Here is a 17,157-nt window from a genome sequence, read left to right as displayed (position 1 = left end):
GTTCGGTCCTGGGGGTACAGCGGGAATTTGAAGCAGTCGCTCTGGGATCCAGGCTTTCTAACTCCCCCGGTGTCTGAGCAGAGGTTCAAGCCCCGGGTCTGTATGCAGTGTGGGGGGACAGCCTGGCAAAGTGTCCCCAAACCCAGCTTCCTTTCTGGATTCGCATCTACCAGCTCTGTATCCTCAGGGGGTCCTTGACCTGTCTTAGCTGCCTCTGCTTCTGCGAGGCCAAAGGCTAGTTTGGGGAGGCTCCGTAGCTAGGAGGCCACGTGAGGGCTCCCCCTCTCAGAGCGCCAGGCACACCCAGGCACACGGTGACACCAGTCATCCCGGAGAAGGTGATTTCCTGCCCCTCACCCCCACCCTGGGCTCTGAGTGTCACTTCTGACCATGGAGCCAATGACGTCCTTGTTCTCGGAGCCCCCTGCGGGGTGAGCTCATCACCCTCTGTTGAACTCCAGGACGGGCCTGAATCAAAGAAGATCCCAGCAGCCCTGTAGAGATCCCTGCTTGGCCGCGACAGGCTGCCTTGGGACCTCACCAAGCTGTGTCCATCTATAGGCAAAGCTTCCCTGAACCCCAACAGTTAGACTCTGTTTTCACTCTGTCAGTGAGATGGTAAACCCCGCCACCTTTCTGGGGAAGCTGTGCTAGCCATAGGCCTTTCTGGGATGTCCTGTCTGCTGTGCCCTGGTCCCCACAGTTCCCTCTGCCTGTTCCCCTTTTCCTGAGCAGGAGGGAGGGGTGGCGATGCTAGGTGGGGGGTATAGTTTGTCCTTCTGGAACCAGAGTGGACACCTGGCACCAGATATGGGCCCCCTGGACACTGCAAGGAGCATCCCATCTGCTTGCCCACCATCAGGGACAGCTCTGAGACCCGCCCCCTGCTTATGCTCCCTGATGCGCCCTCACGCGTGCTCAGCTCCTTCCTGGGCTCCCTCAGCCTTACAGCTTGTTTCTGTTTTCTGAGTGGTTTCCAGCCAGTTGGCTCTCAGGAACAACCCTTGAAATAAGTGGGGCAAGGACAGATGGCCCTCGTTTACAGATGAGGAAGCTGAGCCCAGCTACCCAGTGGTGGGTCCAGATGAGAGCCTGCTGGATCAGAACCTTTCCCACTGGATCAGTCCTTGTGTGGAGACATGCAGGTGTGTGCACGAAGCCCTGGCACCTGCCTCCGCAGCCTGGAATCATGCGGGATGCCCTAGTCGGGGGGTGTATACCCAGCAGGTGGCGGAGAAAGTGCTTGCCGTGGTCCACTGAGCCAGGCTCCTAGGGGCTGTGGGTCCCCTTCTTCCTGACCCCACAGAAAAAGAACAGGCAGTCCAGTTTATTCTCTGGGCCTTCCGAGCTACTCCTGTCTCGGGCAGCAGTCGACCCACACAGAGTCGGGGCCACCTGTGGCCGGCCACCTGCGGCCAGCCACCTGCGGCTCTGCAGAATTCCCTTCCCCTGGTCGGGTCTGTTTTGCTCCTCTATTGGATTAGGTGACCCTGAGCTCCCTACCCGGTCTGATGCCTGGATTCGTGCTGACAGAGCTCTGTGTCCGTACACTTGCAGTTGGTGATCAGCTGCCCCCCCACCCCCGCAGGTGGGCAAGGTGGGGACAGTCAGGCCAAGCTTCTCTCGTTACCGGTGCTGCCCTAGATACCAGAGCCCCTGGCTCCCTTGCACGGAGAGCAGCAGAGCAGGCTCTCTGTTCTGACAGTTCAAGATTGAGAAAGAGCACTGGACAGAGTCAGAATCCCCAGGTCCCAGGCCTGAGTCTGCCACTTCCTGGAGATGTGACTTCAGGCCATCTGGGCTTGCATTTGCTCAGCTGTAAAGTGGGGATAGTAACTCTAGCTGTGTCTGTTTTACAGGGTGGTTGGGGAAGTCAGATGAGGTCATGGGCATGGAAATGCCCTGCAAACAGCAAAGTCTGGTCCAATTATGAGGGATTACGATTGCTATTATTATCTACCCATAGTAACTGTTCTGGCTCATGTGGCAACAAACACATACCCGGCCCCAGATCCTGGTGCTGATAGAGCGGGGCTCCTCCCCAGCTGCCCACGCCCACCGGGCGCACACTGGCTCACCTGGCCCACCTCCCCAGTCCCTCTGGGCTGGCTTCCGCAGCTCAGGGGAGCTGCTCTGGGAGCCGCCCAGGGAGCCTCGGCAGAGAGCGGGTAGAGACACTGCCAGTCTCCCACGGCAGCGGGAGAAAGCCAGGCCTGGGGCTGCGGTGCCATGTCACCACAGAGGGGGAAGATGGGCTTGAGCTACCGCCCAAGGAGTCTGGCCGAGTCGCCAGGAGCACCTGGCACTAAGGAACTGTCTGGTGAGCCAGAGGGAAGGGGTGTGGCCACCCGCTGGCCCTGGGCCCCACGTGCCCTTCCAGCCTCCTTCCCGGCCACGCCTTCACGCACCTTCCACTGTGGTACTTCCTGGAACCTCCAGCCCTTTGTTTATGCTCCTTCCTCTGCCTGATGGGCCTTCTCCCTGATTCTCACCACTCCTCTCCAGTCAAAGCCCTTGCTGCTTTCGGTCTGCCTTGAATTACGGTTTGGAGGGGACCCGTGGTTCTTTTGAGAACACCGGTGGCTCCTGGAAAGGTTAAGAAATGCCAGTCAGAGCTTGTGGGGCTCGAGCCCAGCAGTCCTTGTTTTAGCCAGGCCTCTCTCTAGGGCATCTGAGAAGTACCGGTGTGGGCAACACCCAGCCCCACTGCTGCCCCTGGAGGGCAGGGCCTGACTAGCGTGGAGTTGGTGCTCAGGAAGTACCTTGTGGCTAGGGTTGGAAGGAAAATGAGAGCGGTAAGACCCCTCCACAGGGGAACAGCCCAGGGCCTCGATCAGGCAGGCTGGGTGCAGAGCCAGGGGTGAGAGCCGAGGAGCTCGCTTATGGCTGGAAGTGCACAGAGACGCCTGCCCAGCATCCATTCGTCCCGCAGCCTCCCCTACCCTGCTGTCCATGTTGGGTGGGGAGGGAACAAGTGGGGACGCTGGGACAATGCAGGTTTTGGGGGGCTGAGCGCTGGGGTTCTCACCAGGCTGGGTCAGCTGGGGAAATGTGGCCACAGTGGAGGGAGGGGGAGGTGGCTTTATGGGAGATGGGTGGGAGGTGACAGGGAGGCCTGTCCCTCCTAGGAGGCCAGGAGCCTGGGTGGGGTATCGGGCCCTGCACAGGGGGGAGGGGAGAGGGAACAGAGGGAGCAGGAAAGGAGACCAAGAACATTCCAACCTTGGGGCTAGAAGGGCCTCCTCAGATCCCCACATGTGAATTAGCGCCTGGCCAAGAGTCGAAGCCCCAGGCTGGGCCCCCGATCGTGTGGCTCCCCGCTTTCTTTCCTCCGGCCTCAGAAACACAACAGCCAAGGTGCGCTGAGTGCGGACTCCCTGCCAGCTGCTACTTTAAGCTCTGCGCTTGCGTGATCTTAGTTCGCTCTTATTTCGCTCTTAGGGTTGCTGCATAAGGTAGGCTGTATTTTTCAGCACTCTATCTTCTGAACGACTAAATGCGTGCCTAAACACGTGGGGTCACTTGACTAAGGTCACACAGCCAGTGAATGCTCTTCCCGGGCCGTGGCACTCAGGCAGGCTCCCCCTAGCCTTCCCGCCCACATAAAGCCGTGATGCCCACAGCCCTGCCCACGGTGCTTCTGCTGCAGGTTCAAGGGTGTTGGTCCAGACTGGAAGTCGGGATGGTCAGAGAATGCTTTACTCGGTGTGGCCATGCTCTTGCCCTGGGGTTGAGGTTGGGGTGCGCTTCATCTCCAGTAAAAATTCACATACAAGGCCAGCATGCGCGCACACACACACAACACACACACTCCAGACACACACTCTTCCGTGAAGACAGTACCGTGGCCACACAGCTGCTTGCCCTTCTTCCCTCCCCGCCTGCGTGCCTCTCTCCCTCCCTCCTGCGTTGTTTCTCTTTTCTCCTCTTCCTCTGTTTCCTTCCAGGTACCTTCCCCAGTACCAGCACATAGTAGGGCTCCGCAGGTCTGTCGGATGAACTGAATAAACATTCCTGGAGGGCCTAGTAAAGGAGAGGGGGTAGGAAGCTATAGGTCATGCCTACCGTTTGGAGGAGGGAGGCCTCTCCTGCCTAGCTGGGGAGTAGAAGCGACAGGAGGGGTGCGGATTGATGTTGGGGGAGCACAGCCAGTGTGCTGTGTGCATGCGTGAGTGTGAATGTGTGTGTGGCCAGTGCCATGGCCGGGCTTCTCCCTCCTCACCCAAGGCCACCCCAGAGGCCTGGCAGGTGCTGACTTCCCTTGGGCACGAACCACTTCCTGTGGGCAGTACACAGGCTTGGGGGCACCCTGGGTGGGCTTCTCCCAGCTCCGCTCTCCGTTGTTCTTGCTGGTCCATGGGTCTGTTGCCTGCTTGGGCACGCTCTGCCTTCATTACACTCAGATGCCCACACACCGTCGCTGAGGGCCGGCTCTTTGCTTTGTAATAGTCACTGTAGGGGTTGTTGAAATAGCAGCCCTCTTAGTACATTCAAGCAGTTACAGAAGAGGCCGCGTTCCCCTTCCCTCTTCAGGAGCCCAGTTAGGAAGAAGGGCGCATCCATTTTTAGCTCAGTGGAGTTGATAAGATGCTTGGGCACGTCCAGCAGGTGTGTGAAGCACACGGGGCCCGCCCCTGCGCTGACGGGGACCTGTGTGTTCGTGCTGGGATGCTCTAAAGTTCTCTGAGTTAGACAGGACGGGCGTACCTCAGGGAGATTGCCGGCTCGGCTCAGATCACCACTCTAAGGCCAGGATCCCAATGAAGCCAGTCAGATGAATTTTTTTTTGATGTCCCAACGCATAAACATTACGTTGGTACTCTACTGGAGTCTATCAGGTGTGCAATGACACGTCTAAAGAAATTTATATACCTTCATTTAAAAGTCGCGCTAAAACATGCCAACCCTCTGAGCTTCCAGCAAGTTGTAATCTCTGGCCATCACGACAAATATAATAATAATAATAATGAGGAAAAATTTGGAATATTGCAAGAATTACCAGAATGTGACACAGAGACTATGAAGTGAGCAAAGGGCTGTTGGAAAAATGGCACCGATAGACCTGCTAGACACAGGGGTCGCTGGAGACCTTCAGTTCATCAAATGTGCGCGCTCCGTGCGGTACGGGGAAAGGAGGTAGCCTGTGCATGTCCGGCTCAGGTAACCTGCTGTTGATACAGTTGTGAGTGGGAGTCACTGGGACTCTGGAGACAGGCCTGTGTTTGAATCTGGCCTCTGCTGTGTGACTTGCTCATGTGGCCTCTGAGCAGGGAAATGAGAGGTTGACATGGTGTGTGTTTAACATGGGGGCCTGGCATGTATTCTGTTAGTCTTGGGACTCACTTTGGGTAACTAGCTAGCTTGCTACTACCTACCTAACAATCTCTTTATCTACCCACCTGCCTGCACATTCGTGCTGTAGATCCACGGGGCGAGAGTGGAAAATACAGGTGGGGTGTGAAAGGTGTGGCCTGAAAGTCCATGGAGAACCTGGTGTGTGGAAGGAAGGTTATTTCTGGGTCCCCGAGAATAGGCAGGCCTGAGGTCCCTCTTCCCTTCACACATTGAATAGATGAAACACTGAAGCCAGAGACAGGGAGCCCTAACTCTTGTTGGGAGAGGCCGTGGCTGCCTTCAGAGGCTCGGATGTGGGTCCCTCAGGCCTTCAGGGCTCAGGCTAGGGATGGAGCTCCTCCCTGCCAAGAAGCGTGTCCCCCAGGGCCTGGGCGGGAATAGCCGAGCTCAGCTCTACAGAACAGGAAAGGGCAGGCTGCTGTGGGTATCCCAGGTTGAGGGGGAACTGGAGGTGATGCCCTTCCTCTCTGGCACCTCGGCCTGGCCCTGCCCTGCTGCGGAGAGCCACAGAGCAATTAGGGATATTACTTATAATCGTCCCACGCAATGTTTGCACAGTATGGAAGGTCATAGAAAGGAGTTTGCTTGACTTGGCAATTAACTCACTTAATCCTCACGGCTGCCCTGGAGGCATCTCCTCTCATTATCCCCATTTCAGAGGTGAGGAATTGAGGCACAGGGGGGTTAAGAAAGTTCGCAAAGGTCACGTGGCTATGAACGGTTTCGTCTGGATTCTTTCCCTCTGTAAACCAAGAAAGAAATCATGCCCTATGTAGTGTTGTGGTGCTTCCAGAAAGGGGGTCCCTGGTGGGATGGGTGGGCTGCACAGAGCCGGGGTAGGCTCGGGTCCACGGAGGGGGACACTCTACTCAGGTACTTCTTTATGATTCTCTCTCTCTCTCGCTCTCTCTCTCTCTCTAAACTGAGTGTTCTATTTGCTTATCTTTGTATCTAGTACACAGTAGGTGCTGGATAAATGTTTCTGAGCATGCTTATTGGCCTGGCCTCACATTGGCCTTGAGGCCACAGAGGTTGACGTGGCTGGGCTGAGCTGCTGTGCATTGGGCCTGTGGCTCATGGAGTCTCCATTCTGGAAGGCAGTGAAGCCCCAGCATGGCACGCATGTTGAGGGAGAGGGCTGCAGCCCTGGCTGGGGGGCCCAGGAAATCCCACAAGCACCACTGTTTTCAGCCATTCGGCACTCGTGGAGCACCTGCTGTGTGCAGGTACCCGGGAGCTGTGGGGGCGTGGAGAGCCAAACAGGACATGGCCAGGCCCTCCAGGAGCATGGCCTTTTGGGAGGGATGGAGGCTTTCATCCAGATATATAGTGTGAAGCCTACTAAGCGGTCGATGAATATGTGTTGAATATTGTTGAATAATTGAAACAGTGCTGATAGCTTTGGGAGGTGACTGAGATCGTTAACACAGGGGGCTTTGGAGGGTATGCGGAAATATGAGGGTGTGCAGCCATCCCAGGGGCCACCATGTGGTCACTCCCACTGCAGCCTCATCCCCCCGCCCCGCCAGCCCTGGCACGTGGCACCCGTGAGCGTGTGTGTGTGTGTGTGTGTGCACACGTGTGTGCAATGTGGTGTGTGGTGTCCTGTGGCCGTCACTCTGCAGACCTGGGCCTCAGGCAGCCCAGACTGGGACCAGGCCTGGCGGAGAGGCCAATTGGTTTCACCGAATTCCGCGATCACAGACGGACCCCTGGAGGCCAGCCAGCCAGCTGGCCAAGGCTGTACGTGCTTCTTGTCCCAAAGGGTCTGGGCAAGTGGCTGGCTAGATCCGGCGAGTTCATCCCCTCCACTCAAACACCAACTTGAGACATCTGCTCAGCGGATGCTGGGTCGGTAGCATCCGGCGTGTGTTCTGAAGGGAGCACGTACATCTGGCGGGCTGGCTCCGGGTGGGACATAGATCTCTTCAGGGGAGGGGTCCTGTGTCCGGGCCGGAGCCTCGGAGACAGGATGCAAATGCCAGTGTGTGCCTCTGCCTTGGATTGCCTGTGTGCTCGTGGCTCATGGCTCGTGGCTTCCCGGTGACGCACACAGTGACACACGTCGGGAGCACTGAGGGTAATAGACTAGAGTGGTGTGTTACAGCAGAAAGACCCTCGAGCTGGGAATCAAAGATTTAAATGTTGGTTCTAAAGCCTTTTCTCCTGGCTCTCTGATCTCTGCAAGTTAGACAACCCCTCTGAGCTTCAGAGTTCCCGCAGGTGTGATGGAAGAAAATAATACGTGCTCTGCTTGCTGTAAAGCAGAAGAATAAAATGAAACAATGTATGTGAAAATGCTGTGTTAATTACCATGTACTGTACAACTGTGAGAGATTATTATCGTCCCAGTCCAGCTCATCAGAATGAGAAGTTGTATGTGGCTTAAAATAATCCATCCAGTGAGCGGTGTTAAAATCTAGGTCAAATCATAGCCTCAGAAGTTTAGAGAGGCTGATGGTAACTACCTAATCTGACAGGCCACCAAATGTGAAGGTGCTTTGAAAGCTGCAAAGAGTTACATAAATGTAAAGCGACATGATTGTGTTTAAGCCTAGAAAGTACATTTTAGTCATCCTGTTTCCTGATTTGAAATCATAAAGATCAGAGCAACACTGAAACCTCAGGCACAGTTATATTTGTGCTGGTCTGTGGATTTACATGTGTACCTGTGTGTGTGTGTGTGTGTGTGTGTGTGAACTCCCTTACTGAGTACCTACTATGTGACATTCACTCATCAAGGGATTTTGAGTGCCTGCCTCACGCTAGGTGACTTGGTCTAGGGACTGGGGGTGCTGAGGTTAAGACACACACGGTCCCTCCCCCAAAGGGGCTCATGGCCTGTCTAGGACACTAGCTGGCAGTTACAGTGCTGGGGAGTGGGTGCTGTGGGGGAGAGAGGACCTATGGCCTCAGTCAGAGGATCAGAGGAGGGAGCCTGGGGGAAGGAAATCTGAGAAATGAGGTTGGAGGAGTAAGGGTTTGCTGGTCAACCTGAGGGGGAGGTAGCTGGGGCAGAAGAAATGGTTTATGCCAAGGTGCCGGGGAGGGAAGCAGCCTGCTCTTGCACCTGGTGCAGTCTGTTGGCGATGGGTGGGAGGAAGGCAGTGGGGAGAGGAGACCAAGGCCGCCCGCCAGATCCTGGGGGCCTTCCTTCACACGGGCTAAGAAGCTTGGCTTGATCCTGGAGGCCCCTGGAAGCCCCCTTGGCAAGGGCTTAAGCTCTGCAGAGTGACATAATCAGCTTTGCATTTTGGAAAGATCAGAGAGCCCCGTGTTCCTGAATATCTCACTGCAGTCGACCAGCCAGATGCTGGGGTTTGTAGCAGTGAGTGATGGCTGCAAATGCAGGGCACTGGGATATGCATGGGGATAGGGAGGGCGGGCGGGGGGAAGAGGGAGGGATGCAGTTCTGTGAACAGTTCTGGTCAGGACATGTGGCGCGGAAGTTAGCAGTTCTTGGTGGACTATATCGTGTCAGCTTTGGATATATGATTACCTCATTGAATTGTCACAGCCTTGCTGTCAAGACGTTACCATCCCTGCTTTGTAGGTGAGGAAAGCAAGACTCAGGGTAAGAGCCTGAAGCTACTAGTGAGTCAAGAGCAGAGCAGAAGGTCCCTTCACCTCCCCCCCCTCACCCCGCCCTCTCCAAATCCCACCTGACCAGAATCTCTGCCCCTCTCCTGCCACATCCCACCATAGGGACTGTCTAATTCAGTCCCCTTAGTGGACGGATGAGGAAACCAACCTGGGCTCATGTCTGTTCCGCTCAATTTGTTACTGTTTTCCAGCTGCTCCAGGTCACTGTGGATCGGATTGTTCCCTTTCAGGGTATTAGTGACGCTGCCGCTGAGTTCAGTGCCGCTTGCAGATTTGATAAGCATATTTCACATTCCTTTGCTCAGCCCATCAGCAAAAGATATTGAGTGAGCCCGGCCCCATGATAGATGTGAGAATGGACCACTTGATAGGCCTCCTTGAGGGCCATGGCCCTGAGCCATCTGCTCACCCCCCTCTGTGTGTTGTCCCCCCAACTCTGTGAACTCGGGCAGACCTGGAGCAGGAGGCCCCACCGCCCTTCTCTGTGCTCTCATGACATCGCTACCTCAAGAAAGAGTGTCTGTTGGCCCCAAATAACATGCTTTTCACAGAGCCGTACTTTAGAGCCTGATGGAAGGGGCATGGGCCAGGAGTTGCACAGACCTAGGTTCGAGCCCCCACCCAGGCTCTGGGGGCAGATTTCGTTTCTTTGGGCACAAACCAGGGGAGCCTGAGGCCTGAATGCCAGATGGGGCATAGCGCACCTTGCCCTGGGCTCTACACGTGGCGGCCTGCCCTGGTGATGTCCACACTCGCAACACGTCAGGGCCTGGTTCGGGGGCACGGCATCCACCGCATCCGGCATCGGAGCATTCCTTCCTCCTGGGGTGTGTTGAGAGGCGAGCACCTCCTGTGCATGTGCATAGCCCGTGCAGACTCCCCGCTGTCTCAAGATGGCGCGGGAGCCCCCTGCCAGTAGCCCCGGGGGGGGGCCCCCCTTCTCCCCGTACTGATGGAAGCCAGGGCTCAGGGGTACCACAGTGTCAAGTGTCTTTATTAGGTCGTTGCAGTGGGGTAACCGAGGTTCCTTTGTGCTGAGCAGGGGCTCCGAATGGCCTTTGCATCTGTGGTCCGTTCGGAATCAAAGAAACTCAGATGAATCCTTCTGTCAGAAATGCAGTCTGTTAAAGAAATAGTTCATAGCCCAGAATTTCTGGGCAGTAGGAGTCTTTCCATACCCTGTGACCACCCAGACTGACCCTGATCCACATTGGTGCCCCCTTCTTGCCCATTGCCTTGTGCATTGCAGTTTGAGTGGCTCCGCTGTGAAGAGAGGCCAGCGGCTTGGCAAGGTCTGGCCTCGCGCTTTCCAGGCAAACACAGGGGCTGAGTGGGCCTCCTGCTGCCCCTGAGTATATGGGGGGTGCGTGTGGGGTGCATGTGGACCACTCACTTCGTGCAGGGCCGGGGCTGGGCTCTGGGAACTCATCAGTGCACAAAACATACAGGGGGCAGAACGTTTGTTCATTCCTACTAAAAACTTGAGAATCTGGCAGAACGGGCACCTTCATGCTCCCCTTTTATGGATGAGGAGAGTGAGGCCCGGAGAAGGTGGTAGACTAACTAGCTGATAGACAAGCCGGGCCCAACCCATGTTGGTCTGCTCTAAGTCCCAGGCCATTGCGTGACCTCACATGACCTGACATCGACTCCATTTTGTAAATGCTGAGTGAGCTAGTCAGAATGATCAAGACAGTGCCCACTTGGCTGCAGTGGAGTCAGACCAAAAGCACCATCTCGGCCTGAAATTCACCACCATGGCACGTAGATCCAGTTGGAAACTGTCACCAGGATTAGGGTACCTTCTCTCTGCGATCCAGGTGATCCCCTCTTCTGCAGGGATGTCTGCGGGGATCTCATGAACGGCCCAGAACCAGAGGCCTGGCCTACCGTGGGGTACGTGCCCTGCCCCTCCACAGGCAGTTTGTCCCCCCTGTGGCCTTCCTGCTCTCACAGCTTCTCTGCCATGTTTTCCTGAAAAGAGCCTGTCAGGGGTCTCTGGTCCTGGTGCAGACTCTCTCTCCACCCTGGACCCTCCCCTCCCGCCCACAGACAGGCAAACCACAAGCTATTTTGAAATCACAGAAAATGAAAGTTGAGTAGGATGTTGAGGGACATCTTGATTAAATCCACTGGGAACTTGGGCACCCTGCCTTTCTCTCCCGTGGCACTGGTGCTGCTCCGGGGAGGCACCCTCCCCAGGGAGGACTCTGAAGCCATCTTTGGCTCCTGACGCCCTGCAGGGGCTTGAAGAGCAGCCCATGGTCCCTCCGCTGGGTCAGGGTCCCTTTCTCCTTCCCCGGCGTTGTTTCTGTTTGTGATTAGTCATGCTGGAGCCGGCTGAGTCAGAAGCGACCCGTGGGTGGTTTGTGGCCAGGCCGGTGGAGCGGTGAGGCAGAAGGACTTTCTAGGTTTATGCCTCTGTGCTCCATGAGACAACGCAGCAGTGCCCGGCACTGCCAGGTGCTGGGTGAGATGGGTCCCCAAACCCGACTTGGGATCTAGAACTCCCTGAATGCAGGGAGGGCATTCAGATGAACCAAGATGCTGTCCCTGAGATGCTCCTGTGGGGTAACAGGCATACGGGCAAAGCGCTTTTGAGCAGGTGTATTCACAGGGGCCTCAAAAGTTCTCTATTGCTGGCCATGGTCCTCATTCCAAGTGTTGCTCCTATTTCCAATTGCTATATTTATATTTCTTTTAAGGGGATCTTATTTTCGAGAAAGGTGATCAATTAAATATATGACTCATTTAATTTTTGTACCCATGTAAAATGTGTTTCATGGAAATAAACTCCTATCCAGAAACACACTTTTTTGTCAGAGTATGTGTTGTGATTCCGTGGTTAAGGAAACGTCTCCACCTGGAGGGAGAGTGGCCGGGCGTCGGGGCAGTGGCTTCTACCCTGAAGTCCCCTGAGGTTTTATTTCCATGGGACCCGAAGGGTTGGCTCTGGCATTGCCAGGCCAGAGACAGATGAAGGCCAGCCCTGCCAGGGGGAACAGCCTGGCGTGGCTCTGGAAGTGTGGCCATTGTGGGGGTCGGGGGACAGGGGAGGGGGCCTCTTGGGTCCAGCCCCGGCTTCACAGGCTATGTCTGTACCCACAGGAGGGAGAGGAGCAGGAGGAGGCTCGTGGCAAGGAGGAGCGGCAGGAGCCCAGCACGACTGCACGGAAGGTGGGGCGGCCTGGGCGGAAGCGCAAGCACCCCCCGGTGAGTGTCACGGCATCCCCCCTGCACACACATACACACACACACACGCACGCACACGTGTGCATGCATGTATGCTCTAAACAGCAGGCATATGTGTCCTGCGGGCACCTGGGACCATTAGGGTTGGGCCATGGGGTGCAGTCTTCCAGCTGCCCAGCTCACTGACCTTCCCCTGTCCTTGGACCCCTATCACCACCTTCACAACTTTCCTGCTCTCTGCCTTGAACCAGAAGCCTCTAGAGAGCAGAGAACTTGTACTGTGAGTTGTGGTGGAGCCGGGACTTCCTTCTGGAATGGGCAGTAAGACAGCCTGCCTGTGAGCCCAGGCCTGCCTGCACAGGCCCCTTTCTCTCCCATCTACACATCCATCCTCGGCCTCAGTCCCACCTGAGAACCTGGAGGAAGGGAGCCCACGCCTGGGAGTCTGATCAAAGTGAGGAGAGATGCAGGCTGATGGGTCCCTTCAGAATAAAGCAGGAGAGCCAGACACTGTTCAAGTAGTTTTTGGGGCTAGCCCCAAGCCCAGGCTTCTGGGGGCCAGAACCTTAGAGTCTGGTGGGAGCCCTGCGGTTGGCCAAGAGGAACAGTGCTCCGGGGGATACCACCCGTGGGCTCTAGGTGCCTGCCTGCCGATGCCTCAGCCTCAGAGGCAGAGCTGGAGTCTCTGGCCAGCGCAGAAGACAGCTGGTTCCTTTCTGTCAGCCCCTTCCAGCTGAGAATGGGAAAGTTGAGCAAGTAGGCAAGGGGGAGCTGGGAGCTCAGATTTGTAACTCAGCCCATCAAGGAAATGTTCTCCGCAGGGCAGGATTTTCTCCTTTCGGGGTGGAGAGTCAGGGTGCACAGTGGCCCTAGCGAAAGGGACAGCAGAGGGAGGGAGGGCTGCAGCAGCTGGAGGTGAGAGGGCCCCTGGCGCCAGAGGTCAGGCACCTGCACTTACCAAAGTGCACCACTGCTAATTCTGCTTGAGGACTGGGAGGGGCGGGGGGGGGGGGGGGCAGAAGTTAAGTCATTTAATTGGTAAGTAATTTTAAACATTTTAATATTAAAGCAAACATGGATATTTTATGGCCTGTAATGAAAAATTCACATGAAGCTGAAAGATAAAACGGGGGACTTCAAAGGAATTTCCAGCGTGCAGCAGACTCCAGGCTGTACTCCCAGATTCCCAGGGTGCCCCTCTCCTCTCCTTCTTGTGGGAGAAGGTGGAGGACCCCAGTGCGGGCTGGAGTGGGAGGGGGAGCCAGGCTGAGTCAGAGCCCACCGGTAATTCCCCATCTGCCTGTGTGACCATGATCTTCGGGAGAGAGCTCCACCACCCCGCCCCCCGCCCCTCTTCCAGGTGCACTGGGGACAAGAGTCACCACCTGTAGCAGATAAAGTCCTCGTAACCTTTTGGCTCATCCCTGAGTCCCTAGGACCATCGGGAGGGCCCATCAGTGGGAGGTGGAGTGAGGCCCTGGGGACAGAAAGTGCGAAGAAGTCAGGGGCAGGTGTATGGAAATGTCTGGAGAGGGACCAGTGAGAGGGAGGAGAGGCAGGGCAGAGTGGGGGCAAAGGTCAGTGGGTCCTATGTCCTCCATACCCCTGACCCGGGACAGGGGCTTAGTGTAGAAGGAAATTCGCCGTCTTCAGGACACAACAGACCTATGTTTAAATCCTAGCTCCACCACTCCCCAGCTTATGATCTTGAAGAAGTCACTGTCTGAACCTTGGCTCCCCCCACCCCCTGAAAAACAGAGATGATAAGGACGCATTCCTCCTAGATGCCTTGGGGAATTAACTGTGTGCAAGCCCCAGAGAGAGCCAGTGCTTAGCAAAGGCCTGTCCTGCCCTTACCCGGCCAAACCTTTCCTCTTTAAGAGGCCACAGCAACCTCAGTTTGATAGAAGACACAGCACTGGATTTACTGCTTCCCAACTGTGTGGCCTTGAGCAAATTACTGAGCTTCTCTGAACTTTGGCTTCTTCATTGGGAAAATACGGCTACCAGTAATACCTGTCCTGTCCACCTGCAGGCGTGCTTTGCAAACAGCCACGTAGGTCCAACTGTGTAGGGCAGACAGTGTAATAAACCTGTTCCCCTGCAGGGGGGCCTAGGAGCCTGCGGGGGGCCAGGGTCTATCAGACTTTTCAGGTGGGAGCCCAGCCTGAGCCTCGCAGCAGCCCTGGTGGGAGGCACTGTACATCCTGTGTGGGTTAGAGACTGGGTGCGGTCTGGCCCATGCCCCTGCTGCCTCCTGGACTCTCAGGAGAGGCCCCTGGCTGGGAGAGAGCATGGGGAAGGCAGCTGTTGTGCACGGAAGCCCTTGTACCCTAGGGGAACAGAGAAAGACTGACCCCAGAGAAAAGAGTTTACAGGCCTTCCCAGGCTGCACGCCCCCAGGTCCCCAAGGGACCCCACGCAGGGAACGTTGGTGCTGCTGCTAGAGCTTGGCTCCTGGTCCCCTGGCTTCTAGGCCGTCTGGCTTGCGTGTGGAGCAGGTGCTCACCCTGGCCTCCTCCCCTCCCCAGCAGAGGAGCGGAGCCGGAGGGCTTCTTGGGGACCTGGTGCAGCTGTGGCCCTGGGAACAGATTGACCAGGGAGCTTTAAAGCAGCTGAGTGTGTCATCCAGCTAAGCCTGGAACGAGGAGGGAGTTTGGCGCAGATCCCGGCAGGTGGCACGGAGAGGGAAATGCTGGGAAGCCGGCTGAGAGCTGGCTGGCGGGCTGGGGTCTTGATCTGTGTGTGTCCTATGCTGGGCAGGGAGAAACGAGGCACAGCCACTGGTGTCCTCACCATCCCCTGGCCCTGAAGCTAAGGAATCGTTGCCCCTCTCCTTGTTTTGTCCCCAAGGGCTGTCTGTCCCTGGGTATGTCCCACTCATTCCTGCTCTGGCTCAGCCTCCTGGCTGCACTCCCGCCCGGACCAGACCCCCGCTGCCCCCCACTATACTTTATAACCTCTCAGTGCCAGGCACATGACACCCAGTGAGCACCTACCAGGCTGAGGAGGCCAATAAATAAGACTTACTTTTCACCCTGGTGTGCTAGAGAGAGGAGGGCCGTGTTCATTTACGCTAAATAGTGCTCACGATACATTTCTGTTCAAGAATCCCTAGGGAGGGACCCCATTTCTTTCTTTCTTTCTTTTTTCTTTTTTTTTAAGATTTTACTTATTGGGGCACCTGGGTGGTTCAGTTGGTTAAGGGACTGCCTTCGGCTCAGGTCATGATCCTGGAGTCCCAGGATTGAGTCCCGCATCGGGCTCCCAGCTCAGCAGGGTGTCTCCTTCTTCCTCTGACTCTCCCCACTTTCTTGCACTCTCCTCTCATTCTCTCTCTCAAATAAATAAGTAAAATCTTTTTTTAAAAGATTTATTTATTTATTTGAGAGAGAGCATGAGCGGGGAGAGAGAGGGGTAGAGGGAGAAGGAGAAGCAGAGTCCCTGCCAAGCAGGGAGCCCAACATGGGGGCTCAGTCCCAGGACCCCGAGATCATGACCTGAGCTGAAGGCAGATGCCTAACTGACCAAGCCACCCAGGTGCCCCCAGGGACCCCATTTCTTATGAGACAAGGTCTGGAATATTCTAAATGACCCCTTCCCACATGATCTCTCCTGCCCCTGCTCCGGGCCTCAGTATCCACAGCTTTTATGATAGAAATCCTGACTTCTCCCTGCCCCCAGAACACACCAGGCACGAGTCTTCCGCTACCTCGAATACTGGTCCAGCCTGCCCTTCTCTCTCCCTGCCCCACCGTTCCAAACCATCCGAGCCTGTCTCGCAAGTGAAGCCCACCTCAGCCACTGGGACCCTCTCTCCTGAGCTGCTTATAAAATTAATCAAAACGAACACTAAGGAATAAAAGAGGAGATACTAAGCCCACTGATCACGTGCTTGGACGGCTCTGGTCTTTGACCTGCTACAGGTCTTGATACGATGGGAGAATAAGTCATTTGAAACTTTTACGTCAGTTTGATACTGTCACCACATCCATGTGCATGATTTTGTATTTTACCAAAGGATCCTTTCTTGAGGGAGTGAGAACTAAGAAAACTACAGCTGAAACCTGGCCTTTCACACCAGGTAGTTAGGAAGCGCACAGAGAGAGCTTGTCCCTTCCACTAGATTTGACGCTGACTGCCACCCCACCCTGCACTGTCTGCCCACTCACTGAGGCCAGAGAGCGCGAATAAAGTCTCAGAATCTCAGAATCTCGTAGCACTTTATGGCCTACAGGGGCGGCTTTCGGCAAGAATAACCTCCCCGTGGGGGGAAGTAGGCGGGGCCTCTCATCACCACGCCCACATTCAGATGAAGAGACAGAGGTTCAGAGAGGCCAACTGGGATTTGGACTCCACGAGTCCCACCCTGCAGAGCCCTCAGGGCTCGTTCCTCCTCACCACTCCAGTCACGTGCTCTGGAAGCCTGGGTGTCCAGAATCCCCTTTAAGTTAACACGCGAATGCAGGGCTGTTGGAAAGAAGTGTAGACCCAGTCCAAAGAGCGTACAGGGGAAACAGAACTCATATATATAATAGGATTATAGGTGATTGACCTAAGTACCAGGGAGCCTGTGGGCAAGCGGGGAAGGCTGCGGTGGGCTGAGGAGTGAGAGTTGGGCCCGTTCAAAGCAGGCAGCGGCGGCCGTCCGCAGCGCTGGCCTCCGAGCCAGGATGCTTGAGCGGAGCTGGCGACAGGAAACAGGAAGCTGGTGCAGGGCTGGGCGGGGCTTAGGAAGGGAGCCCCGCACCTGGGCTCAGGGCTCTGGGCTGGCTGGTGCCCATGATGGGGAGGAGGGACAGCAGTGTGCACGGCTGGTTTCTGCTGGCCAGAGAGTGTGAGCCTCTGTGTGGGTGTGAGCGCCAGGGTGAGAGGAAGAGGCATCTTCCTGTTCACCAACTCCTGAGGACGTAACAAGTGAGGGCGGCCGAAACTGGGTCCTGCCTGGTCACAAGCCCAGGCAGCCCTGCCCCCACCTTTGTCTTTCATGCTGGTTACAACGGGGGC

The 17,157-nt window shown here is 56.1% G+C and overlaps 1 protein-coding gene across 4 annotated transcripts in view; it reads left to right on the top strand.

The window, feature by feature from the left end:
• The window catches only part of DNMT3A (DNA methyltransferase 3 alpha), a 98,386-nt gene that overhangs the window by 26,852 nt on the left and 54,377 nt on the right, over positions 1 to 17,157 (top strand). For all 4 annotated transcript variants that reach the window (XM_047744104.1, XM_047744102.1, XM_047744105.1 and 1 more), the window contains exon 3: positions 12,067 to 12,171. In XM_047744104.1, the coding sequence (XP_047600060.1) occupies positions 12,067 to 12,171 (105 nt within the window). The remainder of the gene's footprint in view (positions 1 to 12,066; positions 12,172 to 17,157) is intronic.

This window comes from Lutra lutra, chromosome 9 (genome assembly GCF_902655055.1).
Source record: "Lutra lutra chromosome 9, mLutLut1.2, whole genome shotgun sequence".
Lineage (NCBI taxonomy): Eukaryota > Metazoa > Chordata > Mammalia > Carnivora > Mustelidae > Lutra > Lutra lutra.
The sequence above is the reverse complement of the archived record's forward strand: the minus strand, read 5'-3'. Positions and strand labels throughout refer to the sequence as shown.